The sequence below is a fragment of the Larimichthys crocea genome, chromosome IX, assembly GCF_000972845.2.
Source record: "Larimichthys crocea isolate SSNF chromosome IX, L_crocea_2.0, whole genome shotgun sequence".
Classification (NCBI taxonomy): domain Eukaryota; kingdom Metazoa; phylum Chordata; class Actinopteri; family Sciaenidae; genus Larimichthys; species Larimichthys crocea.
The window spans coordinates 1,044,081-1,061,794 of record NC_040019.1 but is presented as its reverse complement, the minus strand read 5'-3'; the positions used below and the strand labels follow the sequence as shown (position 1 = coordinate 1,061,794).

The 17,714-nt window shown below is 42.0% G+C and overlaps 1 protein-coding gene across 2 annotated transcripts in view; it reads left to right on the top strand.

The window, feature by feature from the left end:
- ap3b1a (adaptor related protein complex 3 subunit beta 1a) overlaps positions 1-10,095 on the top strand; it is a 54,957-nt gene extending 44,862 nt beyond the window's left edge. For both annotated transcript variants that reach the window (XM_019265022.2, XM_019265014.2), the window contains exons 25-27: positions 347-444; positions 3,245-3,383; positions 9,181-10,095. In XM_019265022.2, coding sequence (XP_019120567.1) covers positions 347-444; positions 3,245-3,383; positions 9,181-9,334 — 391 coding nt within the window. In that variant the 3' untranslated portion in view covers positions 9,335-10,095. The remainder of the gene's footprint in view (positions 1-346; positions 445-3,244; positions 3,384-9,180) is intronic.
- Positions 10,096-17,714: the final 7,619 nt, after the last annotated feature.

The window sequence follows — 17,714 nt, the reverse complement described above, 5'->3', positions numbered from 1 at the left end:
GATTGATCCAGGTTCACTGGGATAACAATTATTCCTCCAGTAATCAGCCCCCGGCCCAAATCAAACCTGCTACTGAATGCCATCGGCACCGCCGGCTCGGCCGATCGATAACCTTATCAGAAAATCTGTTCAGGATGGGGAGGGGGGGGCGGGAATCAATCCTGCCCAAAATGCCATTCACAGAGCGTGATTTGCAAAGGCAATCAGTGGAGAAACATTTAATACACACAAGTGCACGAAACACACACCGCACCGTCCTCATACGCACGTCCAGATTGAGATGAGTTTAAATCACAAGTCCTGATTTACAAGCTTCCTTCTCGATCCATCTTCACTGTTCTCTCAGCACCAAGGAGGACCAGTTCAGTGTGTCCATCCAGCCCGCTGTGGGAGAGCTGCTAATGCCCAGCTCCATGACAGAACAGGACTTCTGCAAGGAGCAAGGTGAGTTACATCAAGCATCAAAGCACAGGCAGCCTAAAGCTTGTTGTCGTCGTTCGGAAATAAAAACTTGAGCTCCTACTAATTAAAAGTTTTGACGCACATGACGTGAATAAATGCTTTCGCTATATTTACATGGCCATAAAATGTTGCTGGAAATGACAGAAATATCAAAGTAGTAATTGCAGTTAAACGCTGCGGTGTTTGTTATTGTTCAGAGTTAAGTAGAGTAAGTTTTTTTTTTTTATTTAGTGTCAAATCGGTGATGATAGAAGATCTAATTCTTCTGCTTTCATGTTTTCCGTAAATGTTTCAAATGACTTGAGTCTCAAATAAAAAGAATTAGCTCCTGTATTAGTCTAAGTGACCTTTATCTCGTCACACATTAACATCTGCTGGTAATATTATGATTAAAGGAGAAGTGGCAGGATACCGGCGCTATTCTACGATTTTCTTACTTTCAGCAAAATCAACAACAGTCGGTTTATTCCTACTGAAGACGTCACGACTTACAAATGTATAGTTTCATTTTTTTTAATCAAACTTTATTCAAACAGTAGTAAAAAGTGCTTTTCTTAGGGACTATTTTTAGCTGTGGATTAATACACATTAAGGGCAATGGAGAGTATTTAAAGGGTCAGTGTTGTTATGAGAATTTTTAAGGAAGAATCCTTGAATAAGGAGGACTGGATTCAAAGTATGAAAGTTTAAGTTGAAGTTATTATTCTTGTACAAGAAGGAGCGTTTAACAGTGCAACACACAAGAGGGTTACAGAGAAAAGGCTCCTCGAGGAGCTCTAACAGTTGGTTCTGGATTCAAAGTTTAAGTATGAAAGTTTAAGTTCAATTTATTATTCTTGTACAAGAAGGAGCGTTTAACAGTGCAACACACAAAAAGGGGTTATAGAGAAAAGGCTCCTTGAGGAGCTCTAACAGTTGGTTCTTATGCATTTTTTTAAATGGGCTGTCTCAGACACCTCCCTCTGCTCAGCAATGAACATTATGTATCAAAATGACACTTCTCAGGCCTGTTTCTCACGTCCTTGTCTCTTGAACTACTGATATCTCTCCCTGCCGTCCTCAGCAAAACAAGTGTACGAGACATGCAAAGAACAGGAAACACACATTATATGAGTTAAAACATCTGAACCCCAGTATACTCCTAATCTTTATAACAAGTGTGTATGTTTTTAGTGGCATCTGGCGGTAAAAGGTGCTGATTGCAACACCTTCGCCTCACAATCTCCTTCTCCGGTGGCCCACAAAACACAAAAAGTGTTTAGTTTGTAAACTCTGTGGCACATGTAGATATAAAAGTCTCATTCCAAGTTAACAAAAACATAAATATTCTTATTTTCAGGTGATTACACACAAATAAAAACACAGTTATTGCATAATATATTACATTTTTTTTGCCATTTTCTGTAAATATTTACCCTCTAAATCTGACACACTGGAGCTTTTAAGAAAGTATAGCACAGCAAGTACAGCGCTCATGTTCACTGTGATGAATATAGCCTGATCAATACTGGAATTTTGAGGCTGATATTTGGAAGTTTAACAAATTAGATAACCAAACACCAGCCGACAAATATACAAAATAAACCAGACACAGCTGCAATGAGCTAATACTGTCTCACTTTTGTGCAACGACGTGTCTCTAGCATGAGTTTTAAATCGTTTTTTAGATAGATACATCCACTTTCTCATCTTGTTATGACATTTGTTAACACTTAAGAACATGCCTGGTGATTTTCTTCATATATATATTTAAAGATCTTTAAATTGATTACCATTTTTTAAACATACATGATGTAAACAGACAATTTTCATACAAATCACACTAATAAACTTTGTCAGCTTTGTCTCTGGAGGATAAACTATGTGTTAATGAACAACACTTGTTTCTAAGATGCAGCTTCCTGTCACTCATCACTCAGATATATCTGCAATAAGCTAATATTGGCCAGCTCTCGTAATGAAGGAACGTGTCACCCGGCGCACGATCTATCAAACACGATATAAACTATATGACAACACAATGTTAAGAATAGAAATCTAGAATATTCTTTAAACATTTCAAATGAATAATAACAGTGTTGTTGTCCTCTGTTGTGTGCAGTGTTCATAAACCGCAGTTAACGTTTCCTCACTGTTGTCATTAAGGCACAATGCTCGCCTCTTATGAAGCATTTAATGGTGTTTCACACACACACACACACACACAGACACACAGACACACACCTGCAGAGCCACATCCTGTGGCAGCTATTGAGAGCTGAGAGCGTACTCATATCTAAGCCATCAGTGTGCTCTTAAGTGCCTGCTAAATGCTGCTTCTGCCTTAATTAATCTTCATTCGCCGTGTTTTGAGCTCGGCTGAATACACCTTGCACTCAGACACAAAAAAAGTGTGTGTGTGTGTGTGTGGGAACAACGGGCTTTGCCGGACCTTTTTCTCTCTAGCAAATTGCTGCTTTATACCAATTGAGTGAAGTTAATTAATTCTTCCAGTCAACAGGTTTTCATTATATTTGCCTTTTAAGAGCTCTTTTATTTCGACCTAACTTGTGCATATTTATCTCCATTCTTTCTTTCAAGTCCTCGCTCATTACTAAGTGCACCCCGGACCGGCCCTTTGCCTTCAGCTGCGAGTCTTTGCTACATTTGCATTATTAATGAAGGCACCCTTTTATTGTTCAGCTCCCCACCCCCCCACTTTAGTTAGCAGTGTTGTTGTTGTTCCATCACTTTATACTCAGAAAGGTGACAGTAAGAATTGAGTTTTGTTTTTTCCTCTCAGGTAAACTCCTGGGCATGAACGAGACCTCGGCAACCATCACCATGGCAACAGCAAACGCCTCAAGACAGGTCATCAGCAAGCAGGTCCTGTCGGTCGCCAACGTAGGCGTGGTTACGTCCGGCCAGAACGACTTCCACAGGTGAGAATGTCACGAAACGTCTCAAACGAGCTCTGCCATATCTGTTTTTACAGTTTACCTTCAGTTCATAGTTATGCATGTTCATGATATACAGCCTGGATTGTATAAAGTCTTTGAAAGTCTGGAAAACGCTTCATTTTTACCATAATCTTTTCAAGGTTAGGAACCTTCTTGAATTCAGACAAACTCCTTTTTAAAAAAAATGATTTTAAAACACAATCAACAATATAAACAAAAAATCTTAACTTAAATAAAGTGATAATATCCATGGGTTACTGCGGGATTTTGTAAACTTTAAAAAAAAAAAAGGCATTGAGAGTCTGGAAATATTTGGTTTAGGTGCCTTGAAAGTGCTTGAATTTTACTCACAACAAGCTGCACACACCCTGAATGTTTCTGTCTTCTTCTTTAGAGACCATGGTATCATACTGCGTCTATAAGTCCTAAACTAGCCGAGCCCAACCTTAATTTACAAATGTTTACAGCTTCGTACAGGAACTTCCTGCAGTCTCCGTCGGTCGCTAAGCGAAGACAATCAACTCCTGGCTGTAGCTGTATATGTAACAGACGAACAACGACTGAACCAAAATGTTCATTCCTTTTAAAATGAGAACTTGCACAGACTCAGTCTGATCTTAAGACTGTCTTAAGTTTTGGTTAGTATCAGGCCTTGTACACTTTGTTGCCCTTGCAAAGACTACAAAGTAGTTTGGGACATTTCCCATTAAATATACAACCTTTTATTATTCAGTTAAATCCCAGTGAAGTTCATTTTCAAGCGGGATGTCAGAGTACGTGTAAAATAATACTGAGTAAGTCTCATATTAAGATATAAAAAGATTTGCAGCGATTAAAAATGAACTAAATGATGTTTGCTGCTGCAGCTTTTCTCTTTTATTCCAAACACTTTGACGTTATTCCGTGAGTCGAGATAAAATGAATGTGGCTGACGTACATGTGCCCGTCATTAAAAGTGTTTTTCACGTGGCGATTTTAGTCGAACTGTGTGTACGCGGGGTATCATGGAGTGTGTGTGTGTGTGTGTGTGTGTGTCCCCAGCAGCCTCACGCAGACATGCCAGGGGAATGCCCCGAGAAGCCTGGCTGTGTAATTGGTGTACACAGAGTGTGCTAATGAGCTTCCTCCTCTGTCACGCACACCCGAACACCTGATAGATAATTACACCTCCCTCTCTCCCTCTGTTTCCTGCTCTGTCTCTCTTTCACTTCATCCCTGCACCCCCCCCATCTGTCTCTCTTTTCACTTCCTCTTTGTCTTTCACTCCATCCCTCCCTCCGTCCTCCCTCCTCTCCGGCTTTTGTTACCTCGCCCCGCCGCAGACATCTCTCCACATCTGCGCCTCTTTTGAATGATCTCGCCGTCGGTGATCATTTTCACAGAGGCAGAAAAAAAAAACCGTAGGAGACGGTGGATGAGTAAGGGACAGAGGGAGACAGAAGCACACAAGGGCACGGGGAGCTGAAAGGAGTGAGTGGAAATCAATGCGAGCCAGTGGGAGAGTCCTGCATCCAATAAGCCCATACCTCATTCAGAATAACCAATAGCTCAAATGACTCCATGCCATCAATCTCCCTCCTGCTCCTGTGACGGCTAAAGAGGAAGACACTCTCCCAGCGTTGCCCCGTCGTCTCATACTAATGAAGACACCCTCTTCCATATTGTCCGCCGGTGTCCTCCGGTGATGACCGGCCGTCCTCAGGAGGTCCATTTATTGGAGATGATGGACTGAATCCTCAGGACGGGCAGCTCTGACATCTCGTCTTTTTGAGAGCTTGTCTCAGGATGTTGGGTGTTTGTTTTTTTTGTGCATCATGTGTCCAGATAGTTCCTCTGAGTGTGTGACTGCACGAGTCCTGGTTGTTTTCATTTAATATATTCAGACAACAGTGGTCAAAGCTGCGGCGATTATTCTATCAGTTAAATCAAAGTGAATCAGAAACTGTTTTGCTAATCGACGACTCATTTCTGTCTTTTTAGAATCTAAAGTCTCAGATCTAAATATTTTCTGATCCCTTTCCTTCCTTCTAGTAATTAATATATTTATTATTTATTACTTCTGATTGCTCCCACTCTTTAGTTAATTCCATAATTCAGTGTTTTTGTTTATTTTTGTTGCGGCTTTCTTCTGAAGACCAATTAAAGATGATTAACAGACATCGACTTTACTTTAACTTATTTACGTTATTTCTGTCACGTTTTCACCACCAAGACGTGATAATAATTAAGAACGATTATTAGATTAATGTCAGAAAAAAAAAGAGAAATGCCCATCACGTGTCCACGGATGTCTTCAGATGTCCAAACAAGAGTCCAAAACAGTTTATGATCCATCAAAACAGTTTGAGGAGCTGGAATCAGCATTTGGACTTTTTGTTTGTTTGATAAATACGATTAATTGATTTTAAAAATAGCTGTTGATTAAATTTCTGCCAACCCAACTCATCGTTTGAGCGCTGCCGATTTGAGTCATGCTCCAAACACACACACACACACCGGAGTGATCGATCCGATCGGATACACCCACTGAGAGCTGATCGGTCTGCTCTGCATTAAACGTGACGCGTGAGGTGACCTCCATCCAGGACTATGATCACCCCAGAGAAAGGGGCCTCTCTGAGAGCATCTGCTGTCGGACAGAGCGAGAGTTGGATGTTGAAGCAATAAAAACCTACAGATGATTTGACACCGCCCACGTGTTTCACAGTGTTCTGTCTGACATTGTTGCATCCCTGCACTCCCGTTGTTTATCAGCAGGGTGCAGCACTGCTTTTCCCCAAACAGGCGTCGAGGCCGAGCTGTGAGCGGAGAGGAAAGGAAAGGAAAGGAGTGTGTGTCTGTCTGTGTGTGTGTGTGTGTGTGTGTGCGCCACTGAAACACAGAAATTGATTGCTGGAAAGGAGGATGGCAATAAATCAAGCAGGAAAGCAAATGTAGAAAACGCTGTTCTTGTTTATGTCTAAACAGGCGGAATAGAATAAATGTGCTCTATTTTTCAGTCCGTTTGAAAGCAAATTTGATCGAATCTTGCATGCATTGCCAATCCCTCTGGTTAGAGCCTAATTTTCAAAAAAAAAAAAAAAAAAAAAAAAGTGAAGCCGTTGATTTATCAGCTATGCTTTCTCTTTACTTTACACTTTGATATAATTAAACCACGTTCCTCTAAACACTGAATTTTCCTTTTTCTTCTTCACTGAAGTTGAATTCTTGTTCCTATTTAGAATTTAATTGACTATCATTTATAACCTGACTAATTAAACGTCTGCTCTCTCCATTATGGATTGCTTCAGCCGACGGCGTGGCTTATGATCTATCTCCTCCTGCCGTGGAAGTCTTGTAATGTGTAATAGAGCGCGATGAAGATGCAACGCGCGGTCACATTTCCACGTTTTTTCTCCTTGAACCGTCTTCTTCTTCGCCCTTCCGTCTGTTTGTCCTCTCTGCTGCGGTTCATCCGTACGGCCGAGCTCTGAGGATGTGTGGAGGGTTCCTGCTTGTAATTGGGGCTAATAGCTCTGGCCATCTGCCCGCACGTGTTCGGCTCTGGTCTGGCCTCGCTGACCACTCAGTTGAAGGACACTCGTCCACTTGTCCACCTGGCCGAGAACCAGGATGGAACAGCAACACCCAGCGTCACGTATTCTGCTCTCTGCTTTGGGTTTTTTGGATGATGGAAACATCGTGCACTCGAGGTGAATGTTTACTTAAGATGCTCGTTGCCGGGTTAAGTCCTGCGTTCGGTGGGTTTGCAGAATCCTCGGCGGCCTGTGTCTTCTCTGCGTGAGGGGGGGAATTGTAAAGGTGAAGCCCACTTTGTGTTTTGCAGTGGCAGGGTGGAGGGTGGATGGGGGTGGGAGGCAGATGGCACACACAGGCTCTCTGCACTGAGGAGAATCACAGATAATTGGAGAGTGATGCTTAGCCGCAGCCCTGCCGATCGATGCCAATCCGCCTGCTCTAAGTCCAGGGGTTATGCTTTGCTTTTCTTTCCATACACTGCAATTAATCCAGTGTTTAGCCCAGTATGTGAAGAGTGCAGGAGAATACCAATGACCCGTTTAAGGTCCTGCTTGTCCTTAATCTTTCCCTTCTAGTACCTTTTTTTTTTTTAAAAAAGCACTGATGTTGTGTTTAGATCTGGGATGCGATGTGGACAAAGTGAGAATATTCAAATCAAACGCAATGAAAACATGCTCCTGTTTCTCTCAGCGGCTTATTACCACACATGAACAAAAGGCCCCGCGGCGGCATCTCCCGAGACGGCATGAAAGCAGCCTCGGGGTGGTGTTAACTGGCTGAGTAAATGATAGATTTATATCCTAAATCCATTAGCAAAGCCACAGGGACCGCAGAGACACCTTAAGCTGCTGACAGAGAGAAAGGGGGGGGGGGGGCTGGACACAGGACAGACATGTATGTTTACATGTTTTCATGAATTTATTGAATGGAAACAGAGAAAATCATAAAGAATTTGCATAAAAATTGTTTGTTTTGTATTGATACACACCCCCTGAATAATTTAAAGAAGCGAGCGCAGAGCAGAGGAGAGGGAGAGGTTGGTGTTTTTGAGGGAAATTAATCCTCTTCTTCTTCTTCTTCAATGGCTTCTGTTTCCTGCTGAAGTGGCTAATATTTTAATTAAGCCTGAGGAGGACTCTCTCTCTCCTCCCTGAGAGCTCCCTGATAAACTCCCTCTCTTCTGTTGATGGTAATTTAGCAGCTCCCCAGAGACGCACCCAGACACACAGCGCCGTTTCATTGTGTGTCCCCCCGCCGCCACCTCCCATCTTTAACGTGTGCGTGCTAATTGGTGGACGTGCTAGTCGCTCCTTCCACGCTGCACGGCGTCGCGGGGCGGGGAGAGGGTCCTCCTCTCTGTGACAGCGCCCGTCCAGAGGCCCGTCCTGCGGGGGGCTCTTCACGGGCTTTAGTCAGGCCTAAGTGGGGCTCTTTGTGGGCTGTTTGTCAGGCCTAAGCGGGCTGCCACAGGGGGTCTTTGTTGCGGGGATGTAGTGCTAAATGGAGGCAGATGGCTGGGAGTTAGCCACGTGAGGCTGCAGAGATGCAGAGGTCCAGAGAGAGAGAGAGAGGGGGGCTCGGCTCGCCTCCGTCGCCCCTCAAAGAGGGTCACACTGGGTCATAGCCCCTGTCTGCCTCTTGTTAGCACTCTCAATGGGGACCATGTGTGCCTACATTTGGCCCCCGGTCTGCAGGGACGGTATCCAAGGAAACGGCGGAGTAAGAATCCTCCCGATGGCCCAGAGGGAGCGGGTGGGACGGGGCGACCCGAGGCTCCCACACACTCATAGACACCCACAGTCCATAAAAAACAGGCTGGATTCTGTTTGACTGGCACGGAGGGCGTGTCTCGCCCCCTAATGGCTCTTTAGTCCGCCGGGATAATAGACTGTCTGTTGCTCCGCTCTCTATATTTCCTGTCACATCGTTTTCCCTCTTTGTCTCACTCGCTAATTTAGAGTAATTACACGGTGTGAGGTGTTGGAGAATTCTCTTAACGTGAGGATTTATGAGTTCGAGGGAGAAATGTGAGTTAAGTGCGTGGACCTGTGGGCGGGCAACAACATCTATCTCTTGATGTCTGTTAGACGTCAGCTGCCGGCTTCACATCCTGATGTTTCAGGTGGATGGAAACGATATTTAGATATGATTCTCGTTTAATTACAGCCTTTTTCTTCTTCGATATCTGCCTTCAACACAACGCGTTAAAGGAGTTTGTGGTTTTCGAGCTGACCCTTGTTCTCTGATCTCTTACCTGCAGGTTTGCCGGGCGGACGGTCAGCAGCTCGGCCGTGGTCCTGGTGTCGCTGGAGCAGAAGGAAGCGTCCGCCGCCCTCCTCACCATCAACACAGAGAAAAGCGTCATGGCGTCCATGTTGCTCCGAGACCTCAAACAAGCTCTCGCCCAGGCGTAGTCCGCCACCTTCTCCTCCCTACTCCCTTTAGTAAAGGTAAAGGGGAGCAGCACTTCATTAAAGATTTCATTTTATCTCTGAGCTTTAGGACAAACTCGCGGTACTTTCATCCAAAACCACAGAAACCGAAGAACCAGAACTTGAACTTTTGTTCTCACGGAGAACGAACTGGAAACTGGAAGAGCACTGGTGCAGTGTTTTCTTATTTTTACGGTCTGTGGTTTGGATTGTCCTGAATCGCAGAGATAACTCTGTGAAAGTCTTGAATGGAGTGTTGAGCTCCTTTTTAAAACTCACCGACGGCGACAGAAGTGGTTTTAAATCTTAAAAACATCAGCATCATGTACAAACATCTGTACGTACACTGGGAGAACGATCCCTCCCCAACTTGCAGTGCCAACTGAGACCAAAGCATCGACATCCGACTGTAGCTCAGTGACATCTGTGCCCGAGCCGAGCGTTTGCGTTGATGGACTTTGTTCTTTTAGTGCCAAGAAACCCAAAAAAGAAAGATCAGTCCACTGTCGTTACATTAAAAATCTTCGGAGGCCGTTGCGACACCAAACCGGCCTCTGAGCCCTGACGTAGTTTTACATTCCGACCTTTACGCTGCCCCCGAAACACGTTTCTTAAAGTGCCTTCTACGTGACATTAATGTTATTTAGAAAAAAACCCAAACATGTTAGACTCAAATCGACAAGTTCTTTTTATCTGTATCGCCTTTGCTGAACAATAAAAAGTGAATTTATTGAAACACTAAACTTTTTTTTTTTCTCTCTCTCTCTTTTTGTCTCACTAACCTCTCGGTTTGACTTCGGCATGCTTACCTCACCGTGCTGTGATTTATGGTCATTTAGCCGAACGTGGCTGAAACACAAAATCGTTAATGATGAGCGCTGCTAATTGGCAGGCTGAGGCACATACCATGTACTCATGACATCATGATTTTGATGAATCTGTCACTCCGCCTGCTCACATATGTTCCTCCCTCGCTCTTGTCCCATGTTTCTATCTGTTCATTGACTGTGTCGTGTCCTATAAACCAGAAGAAGGCGAGCGAGCGACTCCTGGTTCCCTAATTAGAATCAGGGTTACTGCGAGTCGGTGAGTTGGTACTTGCACTCTTTGAAAGTTACTCACCTCTGAATGAAAGTAAACAAATCATTTGTTAGCAAGCTGTCACACAAAACTTTTCTAACCATCTGGATGAAAAAATATTTATATATAAGATTTTTTCTCAAGTTGTGACTCTGATTTTCTAATTCCAACAAAGATTGGAGCCTGAAATTGAAAAATTACGAGTAGGAACTAGCGTCTCAGCCAGTGTCACCCTTTTTTCAATTTAGTCTTGTCTAGTCTAGTCTTTAGTCTTAGTCTTGTGTCAGAGTTCATTCTTAGTCTCAGTCACTTTTAGTCTTTCACAAACCATTTTTGTTCGTCATATTTTAGTCGACTAAAAGTCTCAAAATTTTTGTCCAGTTTTAGTCAAAACATTTGAGTCTTTTTCTATTTATTTCATAATATTTTTTTGGTTCCAGTTCACTTGTGTTCCACAGCTAACATATCGATTAAAAGTCCAGATTGAATTGAATTGAATGAATTTTCAGGTTTGTAGTATTTTTACCACCGCAGTTTTCTTCCCGCACATATTCCCATCCGTCAAAACGAGGCATTGTGACTTTTCCTCTGCTTCTAAATAATGGAAATGGGACCACACGTCCAGTCTCTCTTTTTCTTTCCGTTCACCGTGTTTCTCCTGCGTGCTGTTAGTTTTCAAGCCACAGCAAGAGGATCTCAAACGTGTGTCCGTGACGTTGCTACAGTAAAAGAAGTGCTGGCACGAACACACGACAGCAGGACTGGCCTTTCTAGACGAAAACAAGGAGGACGTTTTTGTCCTTGCGTGACGTTTTCGTCTCGTTTTTTATTCGTCAACAAAAACGCACATTGGCACATTTTTCGTCAGTGTTTTTAGAACATTGTATCGTCTCGTCTTCGTCAAGGGGAAAAGGCTCGTTGACGAACATATTTCGTCTCTAAACTACACTGCTCTCAGCGTGGAATATTTTCATGAAAACTTGATCTCGGTGGTTGGAGGAGTCTTCAGGCAGGAGATTTTGTTACATTCAAAGTGTTCAAACCTCGCCAGATATGCAGTATATATTTCAAAGATGTGGATGATACAGAAGACGTCGAGGCACAAACAGGGACTAAATCCACCCTCGTATACAGTCCTATAAATCTGACACGAAGACAAACAAACAAACTGCTGAGCCTTTTTTTTTAAAGCCAGTTTTAAGAGTAGTAACTGCACAACAAAGTGCTCGTAGTCTCCGAGCTCCGAGTTAAGCTCCAGGATGAAGTGTATTGTGGCTGCACACATTTATTTTATGTTAATACTCTGTAGTGGAAGATGTATGAGGACCGTGGAGGGAGAGTGATGAGTAAAGATGCTTTTAGCGAACTAAAGCCTATCCGCCCGCCGCCGCCGCCGCCTGAAGACAGTTCTGCTGTGCTGAGTAAAGTTGTGCAGACGTACGTGATGTGTTTTAGCATCGAGCAGGCCGTTGGCGTGGTGTGCTTTGCGTCTGGCTGTCTTTTCCGGCTCATAAATAGCGTCTCTCTGAGGGCTGTGGTGAACACCTGTTAGCTCATCTGTCACAGGAGCTCCACTCGCATCCATCACCTCTCCCTCTGTACTCATTCCCTCAGCCAGCTGTTCCCATTACACACACACACACACACACGAGCTGTGTCAGGCCTGCCAGACACACACACACACACACACACACATACATACATATTATACAGATCAGCCACATAGAAGATTTCCAAACACTTTTTTTACAAGGTACTTCTCAAAATGAACAAAAAAAAACATCACACATACAGTCACGAGTCTTTATACTCATATTTCTGTTAAAGTCACGTGTTCACTGCATCACAGTGACACCTGAACTCTTCAGAGATAAACCTATGTCACATTTTCTACATTAGAATAATCCACTGAGAAAGAATTTATCAATTTAAGTCACTTCCTTTGTTTGTCTGTTTGATTTAAAGGTGCAATGTGTCAAAATTCGGGGCCTTTATTTACAGAATATGGCAAAAATCTACTATAATAACGCACAATTATATTTCCACTGGTGTATAATCACTTGAAATAAGAAGGAGAGACCAACAAAACTCTGGCTTTAGTTTGGCATTTTAGTGCGTTTTGCGTTTCTACCATAGTTTCTCCTACAACATAGGAAGGAGAGGGGTGAGGCAAGGGGGTTTCAAACGGCGCCTACACCACTAGAAGCCACTAAATCCAACGTACTAGTCCTTTAATATTCATTCGGTTAACACACGGTGGTCATTTCTGTTTGTCAAACAGGTTGAAGCTATGCAAGTAAATCTGTGTTTGAGCATTTAGCAACTAAAGAGCCACTCAGACGTTGGTGGGGACCAAAAACGGAGCTAAAAAGGGGGAGTAAACATTGGACACAAACACGAGTTCAAATGAAAGACAGGTGTTGCTGGAGGTGGAAATAAGTGATAAAAACTTGTTTCAGCTTCTCCCAAGAGACCAAAAGAATCTGTAACATCAGTGTTGGTGTTTTTCCCACAAAATATTCACCTAAAAACTAATAATCAGCTTCCCCGACTATGAAATCGAAACAAAATCACAAAGCTGCTGAATAACTGGCGAGCGCTGAATCTGAAAACACGGCACAGTGTCCCTCATTCTCAGGATTTTAATTAATTATAAGCTCAAACAGAAGAAGAGCAGCGAGTGGTGGACATTTTAATAATCCTTTTACCTTCCAGTTACAGGAGACACACAAATAGATGAATAATAATTTAGATCTGAACAGATCATAGCCGCCGTTTGTCTGACTTTAGTCACCGTGATGTAAATATCACCTTGGCAACCGCAGCATGCCAACGATATCCGTTAGTAAGACTGAAAACTGGATGTAGAAGTGAATTATTCGGCGTGTTCCCACAGAGCGAGGCATCCGCTTAGAAAAATATCCAACTAACACATACTGTACACCCTCTGGCCTCTTTAGGGGCCCTCTGAGAACATTATTTGGATCGACTCTGAAGTCAAATATGTTCTTTCTTGGCTCATGCTACACCCATCCGATAGGTTACATGAAAAATTGGGCCAGTTTTTCTTGTAATCCCGCTAACAAACCTCCTTGGCGGTGGAAAATATTTGAATTTATACAAAAATAGACCACATGATCTACCAGAAAACGGAATTACCCCCACCTGTCACAGTTAAATAATGGCAAACATCCCAAATTTATACAGTTTTCTGAAGGTATTCATGGTCCCCAAGTGACAAAGACTACTGTACTGACTTTGATCCCTTGATTTTTCCTGTAGCACCACCATGAGGTTGAAATTTTGGACAACCACTATTGTGGATGGGCTGCCATGAAATTTCTGTTGACATTCATGGTGCACAGAGGATGAATCCTAATGTCTCATTGACTCGATGATGTCTTATCCAGTGAAATATGTCAAGAAACAACGACAAAATTCAAACTTTGGAGATTGAAATGTCCGTCCAGCGATCAGATCGGTTGTCATGAAATGTGTAACTTCCCCTCTTGTAATAACCTCTAACGCCATCGTCAAGTCAAGTCAAGTCAAAAAAAAATTAATAGACCTTTTTCACAGCGCCGTCACACTGTCACACTGTCAGGGTTTGCCGGGACACTTGATGGGAAGGAGCTCGAGTTCGGTTTATGATTAAATACGGCAAATGTTAGCACAGAACATGTTATAACTGATGAACAGAGCGGCAAACCTCCTTGGCGGTGGAAAATATTTGAATTTATACAAAAATAGACCACATGATCTACCAGAAAACGGAATTACCCCCAACTGTCACAGTTAAATAATGGCAAACATCCCAAATTTATACAGTTTTCTGAAGGTATTCATGGTCCCCAAGCGACAAAGACTGCTGTACTGACTTTGATCCCCTGATTTTTCCTGTAGCGCCACCATGAGGTTGAAATTTTTGGACAACCACCATTGTGGATGGGCTGCCAGGAAATTTCTGTTGACATTCATGGTGCCCAGAGGATGAATCCTAATGTCTCAATGACTCGATGATGTCTTATCCAGTGAAATATGTCAAGAAACGTTGACAAAATTCAAACTTTGGTGATTGAAATGTCCGTCCAGCGATCAGATCGGTTGTCATGAAATGTGTAACTTCCCCTCTTGTAATAACCTCTAACGCCATCGTCAAGTCAAGTCAAGTCAAAAAAAAAAATTAATAGACCTTTTTCACAGCGCCGTCACACTGTCACACTGTCAGGGTTTACCGGGACACTTGATGGGAAGGAGCTCGAGTTCGGTTTGTGATTAAATACCTACGAAGCCTTCGGGCAAATGTTAGCACAGAACATGTTATAACTGATGAACAGAGCGGCTGTTTCATGCACAGAAATCTGTTTTATCTTCTTTAGACAAAGAGTTTTTCATCGGGTGTCCTCATACTGATAGATGCACAAGGGTAAGCGTGTGTGTGATCCATCTCCCGGTGTTGGCACCTGCTATAATGGGCTCTGGGGAGGGAATGAGAGAACAGGGGGCTGCCTTCCCTTCCCCTTCACCTCTCTCTCAGCATTGCTGTGCAGTGACAGCTTGATTTCTTTCCCTCTCTGGGCTGCGGCACAGTGACATGATGGGCCTGTTCAGTTGGTCTTATCACGGTCTGTGTTTGAAGGTGGTGGGTGGAGAGGGTGTGCGGTTAAAGCAGTGGATCCCCCAGCTAAAGGAAACGCCTGTCTGACCTTACACTGAGAGCAGCTTCTCATTAGCCAGCCCCTCGTTTTCGTCTGACAGGAAGCCACAAGACGCAACACACACACACAATCAAAGACAGTAATGTCATTTGTTAAGTTCTCCTTTATCAGTGAGACTTTCAGTTTCTGTCACAACAACGTTTAATCACGTCGGCTCCTTTTAACCGTTTATATGAACTGTTTACTCCGGCGTGATCAGACAAAGAACGGGTCAAAGAAAATGATGTTAGTGACTTATTGTCACATGATCTCACACGAACCAACCAGATCAGTATTAGATGAAGATGAAGAGACAGAAATAAGTACGGAGAAAAGTATTAATTAGAAGTATAGACAAGTCTAAATTACAGGCGAGCAGTATACATACAGCATATTAACATTAAATAGCACATTATAGTAAAGAATATAAAATTTAATATAGTTAAATATATCATAAATAACATAAACAAACATAATCCTCTTGTATTAAAGGGACACTTCACTTAAATTACACGTAAAACCAAAACATGTTTTTGTCCTTGAGATGTTGCAGAGGTTTTTAAATTTCTTTATTATTATTATTATTAGATTAGACAATTATGTCTTTATGATGCTGTGAGAGCCACAAACAAGTATAAGTAGAAGATTGTGCTGTGAGAATTTGAACTGAACTATTTGAAGAAAGTATAAAGAAAACTGAATTTCAGGAATGTGGCGATTTAAAGGATTCAACTTTTCCTCAATCTGGATACATCAACTCTCCTTTTTAAAGATTGTTGTTGTCATTTCTGACATTATATTTAATTTAATTTAATTTAATAAGCACAGAGTAAAGCAGTAAAGAGCTTCTATACTTTTGTACATTACTCGAGGGGGTGAATATATATATATATATATACTGTGCAGGTAAAAGTACAAGTATTAGCAATAGTAAGATGTTTTATTATTTTGTTATTTAATTATTATTATGATGATTATGATTATTTGACAGTGTCGGCAAAGATACAGACAGGAAATTTAAGAAGAAGCCACGATCGAACTGTTCTCTCTCTTTCCAAATTTAAAACCTGCGTACGTCTCTATGCGGATGATGTGCTTCTGTACGTTGACATGAGATTGTCACATTAGGATTTGCTGTGGTGTGCTAAGAAACAGAGAGCAGCCCACTGAGACTGAACGAAACACGAAATTTTACAATTTGCATCAAAAACAAGTGTCAGTGTAATTTTTTGAATTGGGTTTTCCATCGCTAGAACAGAAACTTGAAGTTCTGGTTTCAGCTGGTTTCTTAAAAACCTGGAAAATGTATCTGCCTGTCTGGATTCCACCAGGGAAAGATAATTTGCCTCTTGAAACTTAAATATCCGTCCACTCGCGCTTGCGTGCAGACTGATTACTTTCTTTTAAAAACTTGCTGTTAGAGGCTAAATAAATAGATCACAGATTCGGTAGCTGATCTTTTCACAAGTGGCTAACGGAGTTAATCCTCCGGCAGCAGAAAAATGACGTTCCCTTGATGAGCTGAACACACTTTTACTTAAAAAACCAAGACCTGCGTGATGATGGGAAGACGCGTGACATCTGAGGGGGGAAAAAAAAGGTGTCACATCCACACAAATACAATTTCTCCCCCAAAACAATCACTGTGTAACTCCGGCGGACCCGTGGGAACAGTAATTGTGGTGATTATGCTTAAATTGATGCTTCACAGCTATTCCTGTGCCTCCTGTATTGTAATTAGATTTTTTTTTTTTTTTCCTCAACTGAAGTTTCTTTTAAATGCTTCTTTGGAGCATGGAGACTAATGACTACATGTTTCCCCACTGAAATGTTCAATCAGCGGCTCATTAGGGGGACAGACACATTCAGCTCTGCTGATTTGATTTTTCACTTTCCTTTTTGGTGTCCCCGCGTTTATCAATCTACAGTCCAGAGGAGATGAAGAGGGCGAGGTTCCTGTCAGGTTACTGAACGCACGGCTGTATTTTAGTGACTTCTACAGGTTAAAGTAACAAAGCACTCGATAAATATCACCTCAGCATTTTAATAATAATAATGATTCGTTTCTTACAGCTTTAAATCTAATCGCATTGCAAAATGTCTGTAGATTTTACAGTAAAAAAACAGCCAAACCATGACGGTAAAAGCTCGTAAAAAATATGTCATGAAGTATGTCTGTGTACAGTAAAACATAGACATAATTCGAAACCTTTATTTATAGGACAAAAAGTAGTGTTTTATATTCAAAACTGTTAATTTAACAGTAAAACACCGTAATATTTAGTGGCGTATTTTGTGGTTTGGCAGTTTTTCATTGTGAAATCTACAGACATTTTGGAATATGGAATGAAACACCAACCTTCAATGGTGCTAATATCCTTTTAATGTAATATCAGAAAAAGTTAGACCTTATACTGTTCTCACCGTTTTTTTACGGTCATATTTTATGGTAAAACCTTCATTTTTATGACATTTTAAAGGAATTTATACAGAATAAAGTAATATTTTATATTACAGACTGTTAATTATACAGTAAAAGTCTTTTACTGTCATGCTTTGGCAGTTTTTCACCGTAAAATCTACAG